At 46.5% G+C, this 26,169-nt stretch overlaps 1 protein-coding gene across 7 annotated transcripts in view; it reads right to left on the bottom strand.

Annotated features, from left to right (window-relative positions):
- LOC119185199 (longicornsin) overlaps positions 1 to 26,169 on the bottom strand; it is a 312,194-nt gene that overhangs the window by 60,351 nt on the left and 225,674 nt on the right. For 4 of the 7 annotated variants that reach the window (XM_075872494.1, XM_075872493.1, XM_075872492.1 and 1 more), the window contains one exon: positions 8,505 to 8,549. In XM_075872494.1, the coding sequence (XP_075728609.1) occupies positions 8,505 to 8,532 (28 nt within the window). In that variant the 5' untranslated portion in view covers positions 8,533 to 8,549. Of the gene's footprint in view, positions 1 to 5,718; positions 5,927 to 8,504; positions 8,550 to 26,169 lie in introns of those variants that run through there. The other 3 variants (XM_075872496.1, XM_037434297.2, XM_075872495.1) reach the window with 1 other exon arrangement.

Consider the following 26,169-nt stretch of genomic DNA (forward strand, 5'->3'; position numbering starts at 1 on the left):
ATTGATTGATTGATTGATTGATTTGTGGGGTTTAACGTCCCAAAACCACCATATGATTATGAGAGACGCCGTAGTGGAGGGCTCCGGAAATTTTGACCACATGGAGTTCTTTAACGTGCACCCAAATCTGAGCACACGGGCCTCGACATTCCCGCCTCCATCGGAAATGCAGCCGCCGCAGCCGGGATTTGAACCCGCGACCTGCGGGTCAGCAGCCGAGTACCTTAGCCACTGGACCACCGCGATGGGGCAATTCGCACTATTATATTTATTAATCACACTATGGTGCCTTTATGGTGTAATGGTTCCTGGGAATCGCAATTTGATCACACGAGGGAGTTTACGTTAACTCACTGGCGAATGCCAACGGATTTTAACTTTACTCCCCCTCATAGCATCACCCCGTGCATTCGCACTTAACCATGTTCCCCCTCGGGGAAATGCTTGGGAGTTTTATTACTGATGATGATGATTAAAGTGTAATTAATGAATTTAAGTGTTGTTTGTCAAGAAGCATTTGTACACAGATACATTATATACGAAGTATTATTTATTTACACTGCACGACGCGTCCGGACGAGCAAAGTCCAGGGCTCGCACCCTCTCCCGCGTGGCACGTTCACTGGCTGGAACGGCTTCGGGAACGTCCACTCGCCATTGACGATTGCGAGCGGCGTCTTGACGCCGGCCTTCATCGCCCTTCTCCGCCTGACGCTTGCGTTGTCGTTCCGCTTCTTGGGCCACGTTCGCGGCTCGATGCTGACACCTCATCTCGGCCTCGCGAGCGCGCAGTTCACCATCCGCTGCACGCTTCGCCCGCTTGTCCTCGGCCTCGCAAGCGCGCAGTTCGGCATCCCCTGCACGCTTCGCCCGCTTGCACTCGGCCTCGCGAGCACGCAGTTCGGCATCCGCTGCACGCTTCGCCCGCTTACGTTCGGTCTCACGAGCCCTTCGCAGCGCCGCCTTGTCTTCCAACCTCGGCGAAACCACCGCGGTACCGTCACCTCCAACGACGGGTGCAGTGCTGGCATTCGGTTGTACTGCATTCGTTGTTGATGGTAGCGTTGCCTCCAGGACATCCATCGCACGACCTGCTCTCGACGGGAGACTGAGAGAGAAGGCGGGCGCGCGAGAGAGGGGTGCGCGCGCAGCTGCAGCGAGCGAGGAGAGCGGACGAGCGAACGAAGGGGGAGGGGGTATAAGGCGCGTTACTGACACCGATATCAGCGTCGCGTCCGTGGCTTATTCGGTAGAGCGTCGCACTGCGGCCCGCCAAGTCCTCTTTCTTTTAAAGATAGAGAGAAGACTGCGGACGCCGCCGACGGCGGTGGATGATTTGGGGTCGCTTATAAAGTGTATTCGCACTTAAAACACCGCGTGCAAGCGCCGCCTTTCACTGAACATTTCAGCAGTGCAGCGACGTCAGCGTGATTGTCGTGCGCTCATTTTGCAAACTTAGCACGTGCCTCCCACAGACGTGGGCGTGTATCCTTTTTCGCACAGGTTCTTTCGTTCCACCTGACGCATAGAAATTTCCACTCTTGAAGGCAAGGAGGGTGTACACGCCACACTCTCGTGCCGCTCGTTTTGCTTCATCAAGTATTAAAGATAAATACAGAGACAGTGGTCACCAGGGGCGCTCGCATTGTGGTGGCAATAGGTGGCAACGCGGCTCTGAATGGCCAAGTCGTGAGCGCGCTGAAAATCAATACAAAACATTGTAGCCGCGTTGTGATATAACTTTTACTTCTGCGTGCGTGTGTGCATAGCCTGCGCGATAAAGCTGATAGATTAATCGCGCAGCTAGACGTGAATACTGCTCCTCGGCATGAGAAAACATGGTGGGCGTGCCCGATCGTCGCCACGGGCTTCTGTTAATCAAACTGATGGAAATGGGAACTCGGATGCAAGCTGATTGATTCCGTGGAGCCTCTAGTTTAACTCGTGACTGTGATGGTGCCGGTGTGACAGTCGAGCGTTTGATGTGGTGAATGCTAAGCAGCAGCTTCTTTACATATAAAATAAAAGGCGAGCTTACACTACTTCTGCAAGGCTGAAGCCACAGAGGAGTTTGTGATAACCTTGCTTCTTGCAGGTTTTTAAGTTAGTCGTCCCCTCATGTGCGTGGTCGGCTACGAACAGAAGACCACCTTAGCTCTGTCTTAATTTTATTGTACTAATTGACTGAGACCTAACGTTCATTACACTAAGCTGTCTTGCCTTCATTTATTAGGCATAATTAAAAGGCCATTTTCTCGAGAGCAATTACCGTGGCCACTATTAAACGTAACTCTGATTAGCAGAACACTAAATCTCATCATATTGCCACGTTCCATTTCTCAAGCTTTGTTATCGCCACAAAACACTACACAATTCTCAGCGCAAAACGCGCGCGCAGTTTTCGAGAAGCTTCCAGACTTTAGTAGATCTTTTCGATAAGATCACGCCCACGCTGCAAACTGTACAGATTATTCCGGAACCTACGCCACCGCTAGCGATAACGCTAGAACGTTTGATGGCAAGAGTATAAATGCCGACGCACTTCGCCGCTTGACAGTAGTTGATCCACGGCCAACGCTCCGTTCACTGCAATCTGTGCAAAACTTCTACTGTAATCGGAATTTCCGTTCGCTGGGCACAGGTTCGCTCAAATAAACTGTTAAATCCCAACACAAAGTATTCTGTCTTCGGCCACGTCACGACCCCGTGACAATATCAGTAAAGGCTGATTAGCATGGTTTTACTTAGCCTGCTCATGATCAACGTCGTGTTATTTATCATATTTTAGTTAGCTCCTCAACTAGCATGCTTTAGTTAGCCCGGTTCTAGCTTTAAACGGCTTCATTACACGGTCTTTTCAAGATGTGGCTTAATTACCTCAGCCTTACCAGGACATGGCGTAATTAGCTTGGTCATAGCATGTCCTTACCTATCTACCATCCATCCGAAATACCGTCCTTCCGAAAAAAATTCCGCCATATCCACGAAGTGAATGATGATGAGTGGGCGAAGCTCCGGAGGTAAACCTTGGCGTCTTTCATCAACTACAAGTACCGCTTTCTAGTTTATAACATCTTGCATTTTTTCATCATCAGCTACAAGTACCACCATCTAGTAAACACTACAAGAACTAAACGAGAGGTGGCTACATATAGGAGACGGTACCACCATCTTGTGAACACTGCAAGAACTAGAGGTGGCTACATACAGGGGACGGTACCGCCATCTAGTGAACACTGCAAGAACTAAGCTTGAGGTGGCTACATACAGGCTACAGGGGACGCACAGCCCACGCCCTAAGGAGCTTCGCCCCTAGAAAAAAACACAGCATATCCACGAAGTGAATAATGATAGGTGTGGCGAAGCTTCGGAGGGTTAACGATATAAACTGTGAATCGTCTGTCTGTCTGTCTGCCTTTCTGTCCGTCCGTCCGTCCGGCCGTCTGTTTAATTGTCTGTCCATCCGTCCTCATGTCCGGCCATATACAGCTGCTTAGTGAGTCTTTAACTAGGTGGTCGCGTCCCACGAGCTAGAAGGGACAGACCCACGGCTGTAGGAGCTTCGGCCCTAACAGCTCATTTACCCGCCGCACGTGTTCGGTTGCTAGCGGGCGATGACAACAAAGACGACGCACACCAGCCGAGCAGCGCGCTAGAATGTACAGGCTGACCGTGATGATTAACAGGTGGCCTCACGTTTAGCTGCGGTCGCGATGTTGTAAAACGCTCGGCCGGTACCTATCTCGGAGGCCACCTCGTTGATTATTCCGAAACAGACTTAGTGCAGGCAATAAATGCTTCAAAATTTTTTAAACACCCCGCTCTTCGAAAAAATATCACCAGGAACTGTTTCTGACAATTTTATTGCATGTGTGCACTTCTTCACTCAGTGGAAGGACATACAAATAAGAGAAGATGGCCCTGCTTTGAAAACACTGCCCAACTTAGTTGATCGTCCTTGACGCAATGACTGGTTCCATGGTGTATAATCAATGAAACGCAGCGCGCTGAGGGGTTGACTTGACTTTTTGGTACTGTTGGCTTGTTCTTAAGGGGCCAGAGCTCGGAAAGATGCCGAGTTTCGCGAAACTCGGGCGATCCTGCATACCGCCCCTGATCTGTGCACTTCCGCCCAATGTATCTGCCTTCGTGACTGTGGACTTCACCTGCTCTGAAAACGTTACGAGTAGCTGTTGTAATGGTGCACGCGCAGTCAGACTACATGTATGCATTTCATTTTACACAATAAACCCAACACTTGTTAGTTCAGTGCCTGTCCTTTGCTTTAGGGGTGAAGCTCTTGAAGCCATGGAGCTATCCACGAATGTCTGTGACCGGTTTGTAACCACCTAGTTTTATGACTCGCTCAGCAGGTGGCGCTTGTGTAAGTGACAGACAGACAGACATACGCACAGATAGACAGACAGGCAGAGATATGAACTAACGGACGGACGGACACAGACTGACAGTGGATGGACGCGTGGATGGACGGAAGCACGGACGCACGGACGAACACTTCGCCCCACTCATCGCTATTCACGCCATGGATATGCTGTGATATTTTTCTTGTTTTCGTGTCTATCTTTTTGCGTTGATTTACTAAGAATTTAGAGGGAGCATGCTTCGTGACTAGTAATATGTGAATTTGGCAATAACGGGTCGCGTCAATAGTCTAACGTGACTCTACGCCACATCTAAATTGTAAATTCAGCGGAAACATATCCTGTGACAAGTGGTGGGACTTAGGGTTACATGACTAGCGTTAGGTAAGCTTAGCGGGGGCATGTAACATCACTAGTCCTACGTAACATTGGCGGCAATATAACAGTTATACCATGCATATCCAACTAGCCCTACTTTCGATTCTGTTGGCAATATATTATAAGATCAGTGTACGTGAATCGGGCCGGAACATGTCGCACAAAGACTGTTAAACCTAATTTGTAGCACCACAAGCTGGACAAATCAGTGCATGCGTTGTGGGAGCAAAGCAGAACATGAGGAGGAAGACATACAGAGAGCGTGTGGGTTCATGACAATCGACGCTTCTGTTTACACTACTGTTGGTTGAGTGATATGTGGGTTTGCACGTCTCAAAACCACGATGAGACACGCGCGCCGTAGTAGAGGGCTCCCAAAACTTCGACTACCTAGGGTTTTTTGACGTGCACCCAGATTTGAGCACATAGGCCTAATGCGTTTTCGCCTCCATCAAAAATGCAGCCGCCGTAGCCGGAATTCGTTCCCGTGACCTGCGGGTAAGCAGAGGAAAACCTTAACAACTATAGAGCAGTGCGGCGGGGCTGTTTCCACTACTGGCGCTACGAAAAGCTTGAACAGCTCTCCTGATAGAACATAACTTACTAGACTGAGAGATGGTACAGAGATGCCCTACTAGCTGAAGGCAGAGGTATATTGAGAGTGGGGCAATCGCCTTTTTCCCGAAGCTTATGTCAACCTTCCCCGCTTCTTTCCACCTCCTATTGCAGATTGGGATGTATGTGCGGACCACTGTGAACATATTTGACAGTATTTCTGCTGTGATGGGGATCCTTATATGATAGTAACTGCTAAATAGAAAAGGGTCAGTACACACACCCCTCCCGGCACGCCAGTTTTAACTGGATTCACCCTTGTCTCAAGATACTAACCATGACGCACAGCACTCCATCGAAGCTTACAGACTCTTTAAAGATCTCCAGCGAGACAGGACAAGGCTAGAGAGGGCCTTATTTTATTGAAAGACGCCCTTTTGGCACGTATAGTCGAGTACCTTCAGCCCATCATGAACTGTGGCCGGGCGGGGCTGTTATGCACACGCAGCTGTGGTGGTTCTTGCAGTAGCCCGTGCGTTCAGGGTGGTTTTCCCTGCACCTCTTTTTGCAGATGGAAACCTTTCCCCGCACACAAGCAAGGTCAGGAGGACCTGCGGCAAGTGGCAGAACTGACCTAACACAGTGGCAACATGTTTTGCCGTCACAAATTGTCAGTCGGAGCAAAGCAAGACCCCTGTGCATGAAGAACGCAATTCAAGGCCCTGGAAATTGCCGGTTATGCATCCCGTCAGGTAGCTTGATATGTCTTTAAGTTGATAATTTCCAGCGCCGTTACTATCATATTCGGCAAGTGACAGCAGGCACTGAATCACTGATACGGCATCACACGCGCTCCCACAAAACACATATTCATCGCACCATTGATACAAAGGCAAGGAATCTCCACCTACAATTAGTCAATATTTAAATGATTGAAAGAGCGCATTAAGGCCTTTTTTCTTTTTTTGGACACATTATTAAAATTATTTTGTGACATTATTGCCAAAGAACGCTTACGGGGTGTTCCTTGTAGCAAGTGTAATATAAACGTCAAGCAAGTAAAGTGGACGAAAAGACAGCTTGTCGCTCCCAGGGACCTGCGACCTCCGAATTTGAAAGTAGCAGTTTTGGTCTCTGCCAACCGCGAAATTTTTGTTCATCCACTTTACTTTCTCCACACATATGTCACGTGTACACTTGGTACAAATGACACCCTTTATCGAAGTAAACAGCGTGAAAAACGAAGACAGAGAAAAGGAAGGACACAAGCCGAGCACTGCGGCTGGTCTTGTGCGTTTCCTTTACTCTGTCTTTGTTTTAGTGAGGTTTACATCAACCAGCTATGCATCATTACCACCTTGCCCAGTTTCAATACTACTACGCACTTGATATCTTTATTGGCAATATTGTGTGTAAGTTCTCGTAATTCCGTCCATATAAAACATCCTGTCTGAGTAAGCGTGACTGCGAGTGCTAAAGGGTCTGTATATCACCTGGCTCTGCCACTAATACGCGCGAGCTCTCTTGAAAATTCGCAAAGATAAGGTGAGGAGCTGGGCCGAAGAGTAGAAACAAGTTATTGCGCACTGGACCTCCTGAAGAGTTAAAGTGGCGAAATAAAACTGCTCAACGTTGGCTCAAAATCGTGTTGGGACAAAGCTGATGCTGGCCGCACGGAGCCAAACAGAGACATACGGACGATGTATAAACAAGGTCATGTACTACTCATAATTCCTACACCGGCTGAAGTGCCATGCGTTGCATCTTCCAGAGATAGTAGTACCAAAGTTTCTTTTAGTAAATGTTGGAGAAAAAACTCTATGCTAAACCCTATGACATAGCCTTACGAACGCAATATGTCAATTTTGCGAAAATCGTAGTTCTTTCCGAGTCCGGTTGTTTAATGGAATACTGTCACAAAATTTTGTGGCCGAGATGGCCTGCGTAATCGATTCCCTGTGAACACGCGTACACCGTCTACGAAATATCGACAACGAATGTAGCTTCGAGGGAATTTTAAATTTTTTCTGAACGTTTAGTGAGTGATCGACTACATCACGCTATTGACCCCCTCAAAGGGACCCTTGTGGACCTCCTACATTCCTCACGTGACCCGCGACAGCAAGTTGAAATGGCCTTATAGCCACCATTTTTTTTGGTCGCGTTTCCTCCCAGCAGATTATCACGCAGCGGCTGCTCGTTTATCCGTAGCTGCGGCGCACGAGTGTTGTGTTTGATGATATTGCTGGCCCGTGTATTGGTCAAAGAAAATTCTTGGTGTGAAGCACGCGGAAGAGCATCACACTTCAGTATGCGGACATAGTCGAGCATTGCACCCGCTAGGCGATGATAGCTGCACCTTGTACCTTGTCGTTTTGGACGCCGAAATTTACACTTGTCGGTGTTAACGAGCGTGTATATAATTATTGATGACGCGCTGCAGAAATTGTTGAGTCGTGTTATCCCTAACAGGCCCCAAGGAACGCACTGGAACAAAAAGAAACGCGAGGCCAACACATTTGTCTTAGTATCCCTTTACAATGCAGATGAACTAGTAAAGGCGAAACCGCGGAGACGTGATGGCGAAGCAGAATAGTCTGACAGCTAGAGGAGAACTTGGAGTCATCACCACTTTTCTTCTCCTTCAAATTTTCGGTTGCTCCTGTGCGATACGTCACAAAGGGGTATGACTTCCTCGTCACGTGCTCGCGTAAGACATCGTGACGTTTTCACGGCCGCTGCGAATCGGACTGTATTCACATCGCAGAAGCAGCAGTTTGGAAGTTTCGATGCATGACGCCATTACAACTAGCCAGAGTGCTGTGTGAGGTCACCAGAACTAGTACTTCAGTGTGATGTCAAGGTAGTGTTGATGTTGGAGGGTTCGCTTTATTATAAAGATAAAATGTCTTATCAGCATTTGCTGAGATACGCACTTGCTCATAACTCTCTCTGTATACAAGATATTTGTGTGGCAATGCAAACACACCTCCGAAGAAAGCCATTCGCCCCCGCGGAAAGCCGTCTGTACCCATAGATGTAGCACTACTTCCATGCATGTTGCTCTGCTACGTTACGTGGAAGATATGAGATGGGTTCATGTAAAGTAAATAACAAAGAATGCCCAAAACGGCGTGAGGGCAGCGTGCTCATAAAAGTCGCTTAGTGCCGTTCCAGGCAGGGACTCACCTTTATTCTGGTGGGCTTCCTCGCTCATGACGGCCGTTACCCATCCTGAAATGAAATTTCGTTTTGAAAGTATACTTTCACTGAAATAATAACAACGCATGCTGAAGAAATCAAATACCTTTCCTAAGAAATCATTGTTTCGCCTTCACATTGATGTTTTCTCTTTTTAGTTTTTGACCATTTTTATAGCAACTGCTATTTTGTTTTCGCTCTTTTTGTGCTGTGAATTTTGTTTTTGCCTTTCCAACATATAATTCACATAAAATTGTTTTATTAAGCATCATTCTTTAGCATTCTGTATTGTTCGTATATTTTTTCGTTTTTAAAACAGGTTCAAAAGTTCTTTATTATTTTTTATTAGTTTCATTTATTTATTCTTCCAATGTAGTGTTTCCAATATGCTTTTTTTTATCGCCACTTGTCTGCCTTGTACTAAATCAATAAAATATAATTAGGAAGGTCCCTCTGACAGTGTCTCTTAAGGGCATCCTCCTGTAATATTTATCAACCATGTTACTTGTATTTTCATGATGTTACAATCAAATTCAAACTTCAAACATCAGAACCTTTCATAGAAGTCCATCATCAAAAGGAAAAAAAAACGCCCGGCTTGCGTGGAAGGCGCCGCACAGTCACAGCGAAAGCTGAAAGAGCAGCCTATTTGGCTAACTGCTGCAAGCACACTTGCTCTACACCAACTACGGCATTACGGCATTAATAATAAATTTTTCGGGTAGTAGGCTGGCAATCGCTATGCTATTTCTCGTCATTCTTCTCAGACGCATGGTATCCGCTAAACACTTTCAATGAATTTCATGCCAATCGTTCATGCAGTGGGTGACCACGATGAGGAATTATGCCTGATGTGGGTATGACCACAGTTAATAGGTGAACAAGAACAAGCTTTTGTAATGGGTTGGAGCATTGGACAACCCACTCGTTACGCTATTCGCAATTCCCGACAACTTGTTCTTTCGCTGTAATAATATGCTTTATAAGTCGCATTAACGCGATTGCTTTCCTGAAATCAAGCCTGCCTACGGCAAGTTTGCCAACAAGTCACAAGCACCGACGTGCTCCAGCACTCTTGTCATCGCGACTAAGCCCGGTACGATCGCATGAATTAGCCACACTAGAAATCGCCCATGTGCACAATATTACGGTCAGGATCTAGCAAAGTAGCCAAATTTTTGAAGAAGCTGGTGCACCGTGGTGCATCGCTAAATGAATACGGACCTTGTTCTTATAAGATTGCTGAATAACCTGCCTTGGTATTATCACGCCCAAGGCAGTACCCATATGCGCCTTGATCACATTTACGTTTCAGCACCACTTATTTCCCGCGACGTTTCAAGCAAAACGGAGCCCATTTCCCTTTTCAGATCACTCCATTGTTGTGGGGCAGATAGGTAGCAACAATTGATGTAACTTCAGACCTCAGTGGCACTTTGGAAACCTAACTGTTCATTTGTAAGCCGCCAGGAGTTTACTGCACACATTCGCATAGCACTGAGGAACTTTATCCTGTCAAAAACGTCAGGACCCGATGGAATATCCGGCGAGTTATACAAGACATTTAAATCCTTACTGTATCTGTACTAATCGAGATTTCCGAGCGGAGTTTTATACTAGAGACGCTTCCTCGCTCTTTTACTGAAGGCAACGCTGTTTTCATCCCAAAATACTCAGAGAAAAAAAACTTCGTCGCGTTGACGGCTACCGATGAATTACATAACGCAACGTTCACTACAAAAGTTTTGCAAAGGTACTTTCAAACAGACATCAATTTGCAATGTCGATACTCATTCGTACCCATCAGACCTGCGGTCTATAAGTTCGCTCAATACAAACTAACATAGACGTTGCTCGCACAGTATTGAAACATTGTTCACACTCATATGAACAACTGGCATTACTACAAGTAGACTTAGCGAAGCATTTGATCGGGTTCGCTATTCTTTTCTGTTTTCTGTTCTCAAACATGCCAACGCTGCCTCCACTATATTTAAAGGTGTGCAACTATGCTAAAATGAATCCTCAACCCGTTTATTAGTTAATGGCTGTCTTTCAAAGCCCGTCTTTTTCAACTCGTCCGTGAAACAGGGCTGTTTGTTGTCGCCAATGCTTTTTGTTCTTTACTTGTAACCTCTCTGCTGAAGTGAAATTCGATCTAGTAACAACCGCTGTTTAAAGGCTTATTGGAATGAGGTAAAGGTATTGGCGTATGCGGATGACCTAGCGTTCCTTTTTACAGATATTTTCAGTATGCAAATGGTGGTGTCAACAATCAGGGGATTCGGAAAAGTTCCAGAGGCACGAATGAACTTTGCTAAAAGCTCGGGACTGTGGTTTGGCCCATGGACATATCAACCAACCCATTTCCAGAGTATATAATGATGTTATGCTCCGCCTGAATACCTGATCGTTTTACGAGATGCATAACGTTCAAATGCACATTATTGAAAAGTGTGTGTACCTGTCCTAAAACGCTATGCCCAGACGTTTATTCCTCATAACCTTTCTTTTTTTTTGGCAGAGCTAAAGCATGCAACCTGTTTCTGGCAACAAAGATATCCTACGTTCTGCAAATGCTATGTTGTTCGAGGGTTTACATAGAAAATTTAAACGTAGATTTGCAACTTTTATTTGGTAATGAACCTATGAACCAATGAGACGAGACAACAGTTTTAGACCTGTCTGTGTAGGGTGTTCTTGGGTTGGTACACCTCTTTATTAGACAACTGGTGTGGCGCTTTTCCTTTTTTCGTGACTATACTCCTCCGCTGCTTCAAATATTTTTGCAAGTGAATTTCGCAGATGTTTTATCAAACGTAGTCGTAATTACTAATTTCGCATCGCCTGCCTATCTGTAAGGGTTTTTGCGTGAAGTATGCGAATCAGTGCGTTTGCTGACAGCCAAATTTTCCAATAAATACTTTTTTAAACTCAATAAAAGACCTATATTATGCTGTAATGAATGTGCTATTACCGGCCCCACTTTACCACCCACTATATTTTGGATTTTCTGGTCATGATGAGCTATTACGTGTGACAAAGATGCCTATTTCAGCAATCACCAAGACTTTTTTTTACAAAGAGCATACAGCAACAATACCTGCAAATACCTGGTTAAAGAACAAAGGCATACTTGTATCTTCAATCAACTGCCGTTTCTGTGAAGTTCCGGAAACAATGGAACACTACTTTTTCAGTTGTAAGGACGCGGTCCTTTTTGGGCCGTCTTGCACAGGGCTTTTAAACAACGACTGCATTTAAACTCTTATACCATCCGTTATCTTCTCCCACCCAAACGCAATGACATGCCAGTTGACATGCTGTTGTGTATGGGCGTGCATAGCTTGTAAAAAACTCGCAAGCTGAACAGGCTTGCGGAACCAATGGTGTCTTCGCTATGCCACTTTGTGGAAATGACTGTGTGGCTAAGGGAATTTTACGACCAACTGCAATTTTAGTCAGACTGGTATACCGAGTTCATGAAGTGTGCTACTCAAATGCCCATTTAGACTTTGTGTTGTGTGAGATTTACTTTGTAACGTCCATTGCACACTTTTCGACTTGACATTATGTATGTTGTACGCTATGCATATACGTAAGCTACATTTGTAATAAATACCAATATAAGAAAAAATAAACCGGCGTGGCCCAGTGGTAAAATACTGGGCAGGCACGCAGTGGACCTGGGTTCGAGCCCCACCGTATCATTGATACAAGGTTTTCTTTTTTAATTTCGAGTGATGTGGTTGCGGACACTGGCGGCGGCTGCGGCGGACAACTACAGCACTGCGCGTGACCCGAGTTGTGATCTCATAACAGCTTTCGCTGTAAAACTTCCATGTTAAACAGACCTGTTACTACGCCTTTCTATAAACATGAAGGGACAGAGAAGGAAAATTTGAAGGCTTTAAGTTTGTGTATATGAGGTCCTGCTTCGTTCCTAGTGATGGAGGTTTTTAATTTTCATCTTGTCCAAAGAAAAGAAGTGGCAGTAATGCAATGTTTTGGGATGGTATCTGCCCCACTGGAACACTTCTCGCATTTTGGGTGGGAATAATACGGTAAATAGTAAACACCCTTTTTTTTACTTTAAAAGGCAGTTAGTCATGTTGCTTTCCATCACTTCACCGAATGTATAAACTTCGAAGAAATTGTTACACTTATATCAAGACCGCTTCCTTCGCTGTTGAATTTAGATTGTTTAAATGGACACAAAAGTAAGCAGGCTAAAATAAATATGAACCCTCATAATTAGTCATCAATTTTACGTATTTTCAAGTTCAGGATAAGTAAACAGGGAAGTGGGAAAACAAATAAAACATTACCAATGATTACAATAAAGCTATGTTATGCTAGCGACATGTGTATTACGCAATCGCTAAAAGAATAGCCAAGGTATACTTTGAAATAAAACTGAACTAGGCGCCATGTAGCTCTTGTAATATTCACAATAAATGGCTTATTTAAACGATGCATTGGACTAAAAGGTGATGTTCAAGCGTCATATAACGAAGATATTTAAAACAAAAGACATTCAGGCAGCTTCACACTACGACAAGAATGACTTTCTGCGCCTACCCAGTCAGAGCGTAGCCACTTGCAGCTAAGTTGTGTAAACTGCACATTTGGACCTAAACGCTGAATGTGAGATTGTCGAGGGAAAAAACAGGACGTCCTTGAAAGCTACATTTTCTTTTTAGAAGACGAAGCAAGACCTCGTAGAAACCATTACTGATGTCGTCATACTGCTTCAATGTCCGCTACGTCTATAGAAAATGCTTGCTAAGGCGTTCTCAGTGCTCTAAAAACTTCGAACACGACGATTCGTTGTTGGGTTTCCCCATTTCCGGCATGATTGTGTAAGGCGTGTATTACAAAACTAGCAATTCAATATGAATTGGTCATTTCATGTAACGTTTGTTATTCTACTTTTGACAAAGTTAAGAAAGAATACGAGTGAGTGAGTAAAAACTTTATTGAGAATGTCCGGTGCTATTTAGTGGGGTGGGGCTACAAGCACCCCAGCCTAGGTGATGGCCTCGAGTCCTTGGACATGGGCGCCTTCCTGGACGTGCCGGACTGCCCACAGTTGATCGGCGAGGTTGCGGCTTAGCAGAGCCACCTCCAATCGCGCCTCGCGGTTCGAGACTGCCATGTCTACCCGGTTCATGAGGGACTGGTGCATGCTACCGGTGCGATCCCACAACATGTGCTGCAGCGTCGCCCTTGCTCCACGCACTTTATAGTCGTCGGATGTATAAATGCCTGGGTAACAGAGGCGTAGGATCACTGGGTTCGGGTACGTGTGAGTCTGTAATTGTCTTCAGGCAACTTCCTGTTTTTTGTTTAGTTTTTCGTGGGGTGGTGGATATTTGCATCTGCTGAAACTGTAGTGTTGACTGATATCTGTGAAAGCTGTTATGCCAGCTCCCCACGTCTACTCCCACACTGTAGACGAGACATGATGAGTTTATTACTGACGGAAATAAATTAATAGCTTATTTGCTATTCAGTACGGCATGGTGAAGCAGCCTTCATCAGAGTTAACGTAGTTTCAGGAACCATTTTTCAACATGGCATACAACTGGGAAACGATGAATTTCTGGGCTTACACACAAATGCTCTCGGGTGAGGTGGGGCTGGTCTCCAATGAGTGAAAACCTTATACCCTTGCTACAATGGCAAAAATACGCAGCGTACATGAACAGAGGCATCAGGACACCAAGGAAACGACCCTTCATAGCTCAAGGCGTGCTAATTTAGCCTCTCATTATGCCAAAAAGGCCAGCGGCACTCCCATCCACGAAGGAGGCATAATCGTTGGCAAAAGCCACTTTATGTTCCCGTTATAACGTATGGTTCCGATTGCCACTCTGCGGAGCCCTGTGGTGAACTGGTTGATTTATATTACATGGTTCACCGGGTAAAACGCTTTAGCATAAATGATACATGAATGAATTAGAACATTAAGTAAATAGGTAATAAGAACTGAAAATAGCGCTAAAAAACGAGGACACAAGAAGAGGACACACAGCACAGGCGCTATGCTGTGTGTCTGTGCTGTGTGTCCTCTTCTTGTGTCCTCGTTTTTTAGCGCTATTTTCAGTCGTCGCAATGCACCAACAAGCCGAAATTTCGACAGAGGTAATAAGAAAAAGACCTTTTCAGAATGAACGATACATTGAAGAATTAAAACCGTAAGTAAATAAGTATATAATAAAAATAAATCATGTACGAGTCAGCCAGGATTGACCCATTGCGATGTCATGCAATCCAAAAGGATTTTTTTTGCTAACGCCATTGTACAAATTAATAAGCAAGCATATAAATTTCCAATGATTTTATTGGGATTTCACAGGGTGGTATACTGATTGTAGGTGAGAAACATGTCACTAAGTTCACGGTCCTGTTTTGTTCTAAAAACAGTTTTGTTTACATGTTTTGTTCGCGGTCTTGTTTTGTTACTTGTTGAAGAAGAGTGGCTTCTAGGTCTGCAAAAGAAATACTAGGTTGGTGGACATGTTCAAACAGGCGAAGGTGCAATATATCTTTTCGTATGTGACCTGTGGTTGTTGAATGTCGTACGGGAAAGTGTCTCTGACAGACCGATATGACGATCATTGCAGTTAGAACTTCATTTGCTGATCTCGTGTCAAAAAAAACAGTATGGCAATTCACTTTACTGCCCAACCTGCAGCCCGCTATATGGCTCAGTTCTAAAGTTGACTTGGTTAGTATAGCGTGGCACTTGTCCTTTCTCGCACACATGACAAAAGGTGGATCTGTGAGCAAAAGCTTCAGGTGATCATAAAATATGAGAACTAATTTGCTTCCCGTAGACAATGTGGTCCCACCCAGAAAGCTTACGCTGGGACCACAGTAGGTGGACAAACATTCACAAATAGAATACGTGAAATTCAAGTAACGATAACGCTATCTTTCTAGCAAATGCATCCGATGTACAAACTGGCGCCGTCAAAAGTTTGATGTGCGCCAGTGACAACTCTCCGCAGGGTAAAGTGTAGGTTACGAGTGAACGCATCGAAGAGTTGGGCGCCATACGCGAACTTCGCGCTGTCTTGCTGGTTCACAGAATTCACGCTGGTATTGCCCCGAAATAGGTGTATGGCCAGCTCTACCTGGTTTATGTGAATAGCTCGCCGTGCGCTGCTGTGGCCGAAAGGTTAGCGCTGTGCACTGCGGACCAAGAGGTCGCCCGTTTAATTCCGGGCGTCGAAAGATATTCTAGGTGTGAAGCAGCAATGCTCAATCTCATCTCCCGTGTGAGACGCCGTCACCTCTAGTTACCACTCCTCCTGCTAGAGGCAATTCTTGCGGAATGTTTTGAAGAATTCACTAGGAGGCACTGCCATGGTTCACGTGCCATAAAGCCAGGTTGCGCGCTGTAGTTGCGCGCCTTCGTTCGGTGACACCCGATGGGAGCGCATCGGTATGAGTGGTGAACAGCTGTCTGACTCATCTGTAGCGGCTGCTTGGCGTTCTCGAGCCGCTGCCGCAAAACGGCGTCAAGTTGACGCTCAAGTTCGTGCAAGGGTAGCTGAAGCTCGCTCGACAAAAACGCCGCCACGCCGCTTCTCAGGAGACGAAGGCTCGCGCGGCTGCAGCATAACGTGAAAAGAGAAAAGCGGGGGTGACGCCTCATCCCCAAGAACAAGAAAAAACTACACTTTAACCACGAACTACCAACAAACGTGGGGCACCAAGTGGAACGCGCTTGCTGGAGCCCCCCTTCAACCCTAGCTCCTTCGCACACCCATCACAGTTCCCTCTGTCGAAGACGATGCTCAGCTCATCAACCTACTTGAGATGATCGCCAATGTCATTAGACCAGTGATCGCCGGTCGAGAGACACCAGCATCACTAGCCGCAGAACAGCTTTTGAAGGCACTCGTCGCAGTTCTCGACGGCGTTCACTAAAGCCGTATGAACAGTCGAAAGCCCCGCCCCTTCGTGCTGCAGTGGGATCATTACGTGTATATAAATTTCCACGTCGATATATATACATTTGTGTGTGTGTTTGTGTGTGTGTTTTTCTCTCTTTTTTTAACTTTCCTCTTACCTCTCCTTCTTTCTTGCCTTATTCCCTCTATGCCTACCCTTCCCGAAGAAGCAGACAGGAGTTGTGCCTCTATAGGAGGCAGTTTTCAGCCGGGTCCCTCCCTGTTTCCTCTGTCATCGTGTTCTCTATGTACTCAAACGAAATAATAATAAATATACATATACAGGGCATGATAGCGTCGCCAAGAAGCAGTTGAAAGTTCAATATAATGCTATCGCAATGAAAGAAAGTTTGAAAACACTAGACCTTTGCGATCAAGAGTAGAATCACGAAAGTGTAATCAGGCCCATTGCATATTGCCTTGTCAACTAAAAGTCTCGCTTTTCTTGTCGGTGGATCCCTCACCCGTTCAGTAAATTTTGCCCGCCACATTCGCTGTTTCAAACTATCCTTCATGAGTACCGCGGGTAGAATGTAAAAAAGAACTAACAAACAGTAGAGGCAAGCAAATTATGGACAATATTTTCATTAATAAACGTAATGCGAAGGTGACATGTTGGGTGCCTTCATGCCTGTTTTATTTTCATTCACATTATTTTCTTTACATTTCCATTTGTAATACCAGTAATAACATATCAGTACATTCTTTGGCTCAAATGTTTGTTAGCTTTCATTATTGAAACGAGCTCTATGATTTATACTTCTTTCGTAACGGCAAGTACAAGTTTGAAGACGAAATTTCACGTCTTGGTCATTTCAATCAAATACAAAAAGTACTTGTCACCGTGTGGTGGTGGAGTTTAGTACTTAACCTTTAAAAAGTGCTGTTTATAATGTACAGTCAATAGCTTATTATGATTATGTTGTAAAAATATAAATAATATTGCAAACTTCTTCCTGTCTTTGAAGGGGCACTGCAACAATGTTTCGGCATGATCAGAAAACGCAGCTAATTCATAGTAGGGCCTTTTCAGAGCCCATGAGCCAGTCATTGCGCAGCGTGTGGCCTGCAATTTGCGAAAAAGACTCAGTCAGCTAGAAATCGCTCGTTCTCCTCTCGATAAATGATGTCCTAAATACAAAAGATTTCAGCCGTACGTCCGAAGAAAAGAAAAGAAAAAAGCAGAAAATTTATTTCCAGTCAACGTCAGCATTATTAAATTGTAACTACCTAAAGCGCACTATTTGTATAAGGCCCTGCAGCATCTAAGTAGTCTTCGAATGGCTTATTAAAGGACTTTATTGCCTCACGAATCGAGTCCCGCAAATTTCTTCGAAATCCATCATGATCCATCAAAGTGGCAGGCACTTACATTCATTAAGCGTTTCTTCTCTGTTTTGAAATCAGCGAGTGCTCTGAAGGCTACTTAGAGGGGGGATGACAAGAAAAATACGTCCGTTCATCAGCGCAAGTGAAGAGTTTGAGCACCTTTTTTCTTTTTTTTTCTTCGGACGTACGGCTGAAATTCTTTGTATTTATGACATCATTGATCCAGAGGAGAACAAGCGATTTCTAGGTGAATGAGCATTTTTCGCAAACTGAAGGCCACGTGCTGCACTATGTTTGGCTTATGGCTCTGAAAAAGCCCGTACGCGAAGGTTCGAATCCCTGTCGCTTATCTTTAGATCCAACCAGTTTCAATACGTTACAAGTAACTGCACTTTACCGATAACGCGTTACTTTTTTCAGCAACTTAGTAACGTTCTGATTACCATTTAGGAACTGCTTACAACAAAAAAACTTGTTGAAGTTCCTATTTTTCAGTACGTGAAATGTAACTTACTAGTTACTTTTTGTGTAAATCATTACTGTTGCGTTACACAATACTCCTTCCTTACTTAAGTATATTGTCAAAGTCCACCTCGACGTTTTCTCGACGCTGCGGCACATGCTCTTAACCCACCAATAATTTATAAGCGGCCCCACCTGGGCTTCCTTTGAAACACGGGGGCAAATCACCGAAATTTCTTCAAAGAATCTGCCTGTAGCACCTCATTTGCTAAGCAATTTCAAGTTGTCGTATATTGTCGATGAACTTGCCCTCAAATCTGTCAACAAGCGAGCTGTTGAGGTTTGCCTGGCTTGCCGACATAAAAACTCTGTGTGCATCAGCCCTACTGAGCTCCCACACAACGTACTTCTTCGGAAATGCCTTGCTGACATCATCGCTGACAGAAGGTGAGCAGCTGTCTACCTACCGTTGCTAATGCATGACATGGCGTTGTATGGGCTCAAGAATAACCTTGCGCGCGCCCAGCATTTCTTCGTTAGAGTAAATACAGGAGTACTTCAGAGTGCGTCCGTTAAGCGTGTATTTAGTGTACGCACGCGCGTATTCAACAACAAGCGGTGGAAGCTGTGGGATGAAATTTTCACTTATTTATTTATTTTATTTCGCATACGCAAATACACAAAGACAAAGAAAAAACAGGGAGAGAGCAAACTGGCAACTGCCACCTGGAGGGGCACAATGCCTGCTCACTCTTTCGGAACGAGGTAAGATACAGAGAACAGATAGATATGAGGGGAGAAAAAAAAAAAGAGAAGGACGTAAAAAAATGAAGAACAACTAAGCGGGTATAAGTAAAGAAATAATATAAAACCGTCTCTAAACGTGTGGCCAGGTCTGTTCGGTTTATAATTCTAAGTAGAGCACAGTGGGCCTGATCTTGTCGGGAATCACAACCTCTCGGAAAGAGGTAATCATACAAGGTCGTGCATAAAGCCCTAGGAATTTATATTCCTTAATCAGCAAAACCCGCTGCGTAGGAAATGCTGGACAGTTCAGTACGAGATGCTCAAGTGATTCCCAGGAGCCACAAGATGCGCACAACGGACTGTCCACACACCCTTGACGGTGTAATCGTTTACGCACCAGCACAGTGCCCACTTGTTTGTACAACAGTGCTCTAGAACGACGAGACAAGCCACGGCCAAGAATACGCAGAGAGAATGAAGCGTTCGCCACACACTGGCCTGGGGTGCTGCTTTAGGATGTGTCGGCGTATAAGCAGACGAGTGTTGTCCATAATACATGGAAATCCTGGACAGTCACAGTCATCATGGTTGCATGACAAATCAAGGCGACCCGCTTCTTCATCGCCCACAATGCCCACGTGCAAAGGTAACCACTGTGCAGCTAGACATACTTCAGGTGACAGAATATTGTTGACTAATTGAATGAAGCTGCATAGAATAGGGCTGTCGGTCTCCTTGTTGGTGAGCCTGCTAAGGGCACCACGAGAGTCGGTGAGTCTGACAACTTTCGACGCTGGTAGCCCTTCTTGTACTCCTTGTACGTACTTAAGGGCGACATCAATCGTCGCTAGCTCGTCGGACACTTACGATGAGGGGAGTGGTATACTAAACAACCACTTGATATCGGTTGAAGGGCAGAAGAAAGCTGCAGAAGCGCTCAGGCGATCGCTCCGTACAGAAGTTTCCTTAAACACTTTTACATATTCTTCGCTTTCAAATAGGTGTGAATGGGCTAATTAATTGGGTTCCGAAACAGGTTGGTCACATTTTTTGCGTATTACTGGAATTGACAGATGCGTAGGGAAGGCACATGAGCTGCGCTCACTCGATGTTGGCCACTAATAGTTTTGCCGGAATTGCCAGCAATGCCATTGAACAAAGCTGCCATTTTAACCATCCGAGAAAATAGGAGCTGGAACAGCCTGTTAATAAGTGTCTTGCCATTTCGGACTTTGTTCATGCGCTCAATATGATGCAGCTTTCTCTGGTCAGCTAGCAGCCTTAGCGGCAACTTGTGTGTTGTAGTCAGTATATTGGGATGAATTGTACTTCACAAGGTAAGCCAAACAGTACTCGCCGGGCAACACAATGATCTCGTTCAAGCTGAGACATTAAAGTAGGCGGTATGTTCAAGACAAGCAAAGCATAAATTATGCATGAGAGTACAGATTATTGGTAATCCTGTAGAGCCGTCTTCTGATCAACGCCATCACGCCTAGCAATCGAGGCGGCTAAATACTTGAACCGGGACAGCGATTTTTGCTTCACAGTTTTATTAGCAGGGCGCCAAGAAAGGCCATCATCGATGATTACACCCAGTTAGCGATGTTTGTGTACCCAGTGTATCGGTGTGTCTCCAAGGGAAAGCCTGCTAAGGCTTCTACGAATGCGTTTCCTAGGCTGATTCACGACCGTGGCTGACTTCTTGGGTGAAATCTGGAGGCTAACTTCTACCAAGTATTCTGAAGTTGCAATTAGAGCTCGCTGCATTATACCAAGAAGTTGTGGACCATAGTGTGACGAACCGCTGACCCAGAATGCAATTTCACCAGCATAAATCGCTATGACCATAGAAAAGTCGCATTTTTTAGGTAATCAGCATGGAAGTCCAGCAAGTACGCTGTTGAGAGAAGCGATGAGAAGACGCTGCCTTACGCTATGTCACATTTAACAGCGTGAGGTTCACTCTGTACTTCTATTATGCGCACTTTAATTCTGCGCTCAGACAGAAAATCACGGACAAAGTGTGACAGATGACCTGAAATTCAACCAAGAAAGACAAACAAGAGACAGCACCCTTGCTGCAGGCTGAGTGTTCTTATTGTGCTTCGTATTCTCTACTTGATAGCCTAGTCTATCGCGCGCTCCTGCGCCCCAGAGGCACTATTATTCTCACACTCGGCCACGATTGCGACGTAGTATGACCACCAGCTGGAATCGTCTCTGGCGGGTGGCATTGAGTTTGCCGCGGTGGTCTGTCTTTTTTACGCCACGACATGTCTTGACGAGGTGCCGAAGACTCAGGCGGCCGACTTTGGCTGCCTCGCGGAGGTCGGCATCAGCCGCGCTGCGACTGGCTGTGGGAATTTGCCCCACACTCCAGTGGGCGCGACTGGCTATGTAGATGTGGTCGTTGCAGGTTTTGACACTCGGGCGCTGGCATTGGGCGCATTGGTGCAGGTACTGAATGTGGATGGCATTGTTTGTTGCGGGAAGGTCGTAACCATCGGTGTCTCTTTTGTCGCACTGTGCACGCAATCGGAGATTCACGACAGACGTCTCTTTGGGAATAGCGAACATACGAGCAGGCGTTTACTGACTGCGCTGCCCAGAACAATGGCTGAAACTGGTCAGCGCTGGTCTCGTTATGGCTAGACATTACTACTTTCTGTAGAGGAAGACTGTAAGCCGTGGTGTTACAGGCATTCATACACTCTCAGGCAAAATGACACGAAAAGGAAGTAACGGACCCCAATAGGCGTGCGCGATGAACGTATAGACCATTGAAGAGCAACCACAGAGGGAAGTGTGCCGTGCGAAACCACTTAGTCTCCAACCACGCTCCAAAGGAATGAACCGCCCGGGGATTGCAGGAAGCGCGAAAAGCGTTGCCAAGGTGACTAGCCGTCCCTTTTCTCCTCTGTTGCCTTAGTCTTTCCCCGTATTTCGCTGGCGATGGTTCGCGTTGCGTCGTGCTCGGAGTGCTCGACCACGACCTCCTGGATTCGACGATCTAGGAATTACGACGTGGTGCTTGTGCGTACAATTATATGAGCTTGGGCTGCTGTTTTTCCGTTTCGCTGCACCCATGAAGTCTGGAGCAAGTCTCCACACGTCACCACGTCGCGCTCTATATCTCTCGCTTCAAGGTAGTCACGACCAACACACGACAGCAACAGTTGGGAAGGCCAATATGGCGGCCGAGAAGACAGCAGGCCTATCGGATATATACTTCAGTCTGACTCAGGGAGGGCAGAAATCAGCGCTGGATTCTTAAAAGTAGGTTATCATTCTTTATTCTACTGTACTTGTCGCGTGTACGATACGGATTGCGCTTGCCGGCAACGGGCTCGGTCTTGTTATATATCGAAAGCACGAAATGCATCGCGAAGGTCAGCTTCGCCGTCTGCAGTTCGCCTGTGCTTTGCGACCACCTGGAAATTGGCCGCCATTGCCGTCAGCCTCCCGTACACTCGTTTATCGAGTGCTCACCTGTCTTCGCCGCCGTGACGAGCTCCGGGATGCTCATATTGGGCTGAGACCTTGTCGCTGTGCTGGGAGTCATCGAAAACACGTTTCGGGTTCTCCTAAAGAGCTTGGTTGTAGTATGTCGCGCGCTGTGTGTGCACCGGCACGGGCTGTCGGGGCTTCCGCTAGCGTCGGAACTCACTGAAAATTGGTCGCCATTACAGTTGGCTTTCCCTTCAGTCGGTCGCAAGCAGCTGGGCGCCATCCATTGGCCGCGGCGGCAGACTCGCGTTTGTGCGCTGCACTCGCTTGAGTTTGTGGAAAAGGGCCGCATTACCGTCTAATTCTTCAGCGATAGCTCCAAACCAGCTCGGCGCTGTTCGTGGCGGCGGCCAAGCTTACGCTCGCTCGCCTGTGCGAAGTTCGCTGGCGGTAGACACTCCGCGTGCAGCGCCGTGTGTGGTCTTACGTTCGCTTGCTCGAGCTGAACGACGTCGCTCGCTTAGGACTCGCCAAATTGTTAGTGGCACTGTGGGTCGAGGAGTTCTGGCTGCAGCCGCCGCTTCTAAGCTGGTGCGCTACGGGGATCGAATTGAGTCTTAGACGATGTGTGACATCACGGTGAAATTATTAGCACGTCATATGTCATGTAATTTTTCTTTATACCTCGCAGGTATTTTTCATATGCATTTGTATTCATCCTCTGTCACGTGTGACTCACTATTTCACATACTTATTGTGCAAGCGTGGGCACACGCCGTGCATAACACTGTGTGCACTGGCGTCTGCGATGCCTGTAATCCATCTCTTTCTTCAGAGCAGCTTCAGAATGACTGTGCGAGATGCGAAAGTAAAGTTATTTGTGCGTCATATTTTAACGCTTTTTGTTATATCAACGTGCACGTACTTGTAAAATGCGTTCATCTTCATCCACTGTCACGTGTGTACGTGTGTCAAATTACTTTTACTATAATATTGTACGTGCAGCCGTGGGAACACTACAGGCAGAAGGCTGCGTGCGCTGGCGTCTGCAATGCCTGTCATCTATCGCTTCCGTCTGAGGAGCTCCACAAGGAGTGAACAAGATTTGAGAACGAGACTTGACTTGAACACTTCACCATGAATTCACTTAAAATAATGAAGAATATTCACGTGCATGCAGAAAAATAAAAGGTTTCGATGTCTCACTTTTGTATTTCGTTGCTTCTATGACTGGGAAAGAAGTTACACATAGGTGGCTAACTACTTTTTCGCGTGTTATTTTCTGCGCAATTTGTTGCTCACGGCACAGAAAAAAGGGCGAAAAAAGTATTAGGCCTGGCGGAAAATTAACAAAAAACAACGTTCGAACTGTGGACAAAAAGTTCATCTGATTGGAGTATTTGAGTGAATCAACCGTATCGTCCGGCAAGGTGCAACTGTGAGGACTAGCGCTTGCCCGGTAAGGCGTAAATGTGGGGATTAACAGTTGCCCGATAAGGTGCAGATGTGAAGACGAAATGTTTGTCCTCTGAGATGAATTGTGGGACAAACGGTTACTCACTTAGGTGTAATTGTGAGGATTTAATGTTAGTCTCTTGAGCTCGTCTGCGGGGACTAAGTGTTAGACCTGGTGCCGTTAGTCCTGAGAAGAAATAATGGTTGTGGCAGCCCCATTAGTCCCCAGAAAGACGAACTACACACCCTTTTAACACCATTTCGCCTTAGAATGTAGAGAGGGAGGATGCATTGTGTCGTGGCTCATCCGGCAGGACAGAGGCCACGTATCCAGATGGGGCCAAGCTTGGAGGTGGCGTCACCAACTGATAAGGCTCGAGTGCGATCTTCTTATTTGTTTTCGGGCTGCAAGACTGCAATGAGGCATTGAGCTGGCGCCTCACGTGGGCTTATAGTGTGTGATTAGCACGTTGGCAAATGACTCAGTTACGCCGTGCCCTTCCTGTCTCATTCGGCGAGAGCTGTCGTGGTGGTAGGTGGCTGAGGTGCACTCAGGAGGTGGTGAGCCTCACATCTCCCATTCGCGGTGGGAAGTTGGTCGGCCGGAAGGAGGTCGCAAGTGTCGGAAAGTCGACGGAAAGCCGCCGTAAGCCCTTCACACCAATGTGTCCAGGATAGCTGTTGCACACCTTCGTAACTGCACCATGCTTTGGTGGCACCACGAAGGCGATCGATGGCAATTATCTATTTCCAGGCTTGCAGCAAGGCATGGACGGTGCCCAGCGAGTTGACGTCCTCAATCCATCTCAAGACGTCGTCTTTGATGCCGCGGAACTCCGGTACCACCCATGAAGGTGTCGACGGTGAAGCGCGTGGCGAGAACCCTGAGTGTGCCTACTCCAAGCAGCCCAGTTGCTCCGAGAGCTCCGTGAAGGAACACAGGAAGCTTGCGATTGTTTTCGGGTAGACTAGCTTCAAGTTTTTGCGACGCGGCTGCAGCCAGCATGGACTTAAGCATGCACAAAGTTGTGGCTGGTGGCAGCAAGGAATTGGACGCCAGCAAGGCGTCAGTCGTGACGCGGAGTTAGGCAATGGCGCTCTGCAGCTTCGTGGTGCTGTCGGCTGATTCGGTTGGAGAGACAGAGCTGGAATCCGCGGAGGATGCAGTGACTCCAGTCATCATGATGGTAGAATGATGGAACTAGGACGAATGAATGGTGTCTCTTGGAGATCCAACATTGGACAGAATCAGGCCCATTGGAAGTACCAACGGTGTTCCCAGGCAAGCGTACCCCGTGTAATCTCGTGTCGTGAGCTAGTACTGTGGCGTTAATAAAGTGATGCTGAGCTACCGAGCAGGCCTGGACGCCGTCCGAGGACGGTGTTTGAAGCGCCAAAAGGTTACCAGCTTTAGAGGAGGCATGTTGGCGTCCCTAGGTGAGAGGAGCCCGTGCGTCAGAATGGCACGAAGTATCGCGTCGGCGGACAGGTTTTCCAGAACTACAATGGAGGCCTGGACGCCGTGCGCTCGTGGTGAAATACAGTTGCAACGGCGGTCACCTTGCGGGATCCTTAAGCGAGGAAACTTGATGGTGTTCTTCGGTCGGACGCGTGACCTCAAGCTTACAGTCGCGTCACCAATGCTTTTCGACGACTGCGCCATTGTCATGAAGAAAGACAAACATGATACAGCACCCCTGCTGCAGACAGGCTGTTCTCGAACTTCGTCTTTCTCCCCTTCTCGCCTACCCTTTAAGGCAATATTACCCGAAAAAGGAGTAATGGAGCCCGATAGGCGCACGCTATGAACGAATAGACATTTGAGGGGTAACCACAGAGAGTTGTGTGCCGCGTGCAAATCACTTAGTCTCCAAAGAAATGAACCGCCCGGGAGATGCGAGCCATGCGCAGATTTGTCAAGGGAATTAGCCTTCCTCCTCTCTCCCGGCTCAGTCTTCCCCCGAATTTCACTGTTGATGGTCGACGTTGCGTAGTACTCGAAGAGCTCGAAAATCTATGAATTACGCCGTCTGGTTTTTGTGTGTACGCTTGGGTGAGCGTGTGCTGCTGCTTTTACGTTTCCCCGCACCCACGAAGTCTGGAGCAGGCCTCGACACGTCACCACGCCAGGCTCTGTCAAGATGGTCATAATCAACTCACTACGCCACTGGTTAAAAATGAAGGCCAACATGGCGGCCACGAAAAGAACAGACCTATCGGATATATTATTTTAGTGTGACTCAGGG

The sequence above is a fragment of the Rhipicephalus microplus genome, chromosome 8 (genome assembly GCF_043290135.1).
Source record: "Rhipicephalus microplus isolate Deutch F79 chromosome 8, USDA_Rmic, whole genome shotgun sequence".
Classification (NCBI taxonomy): Eukaryota; Metazoa; Arthropoda; class Arachnida; order Ixodida; family Ixodidae; genus Rhipicephalus; species Rhipicephalus microplus.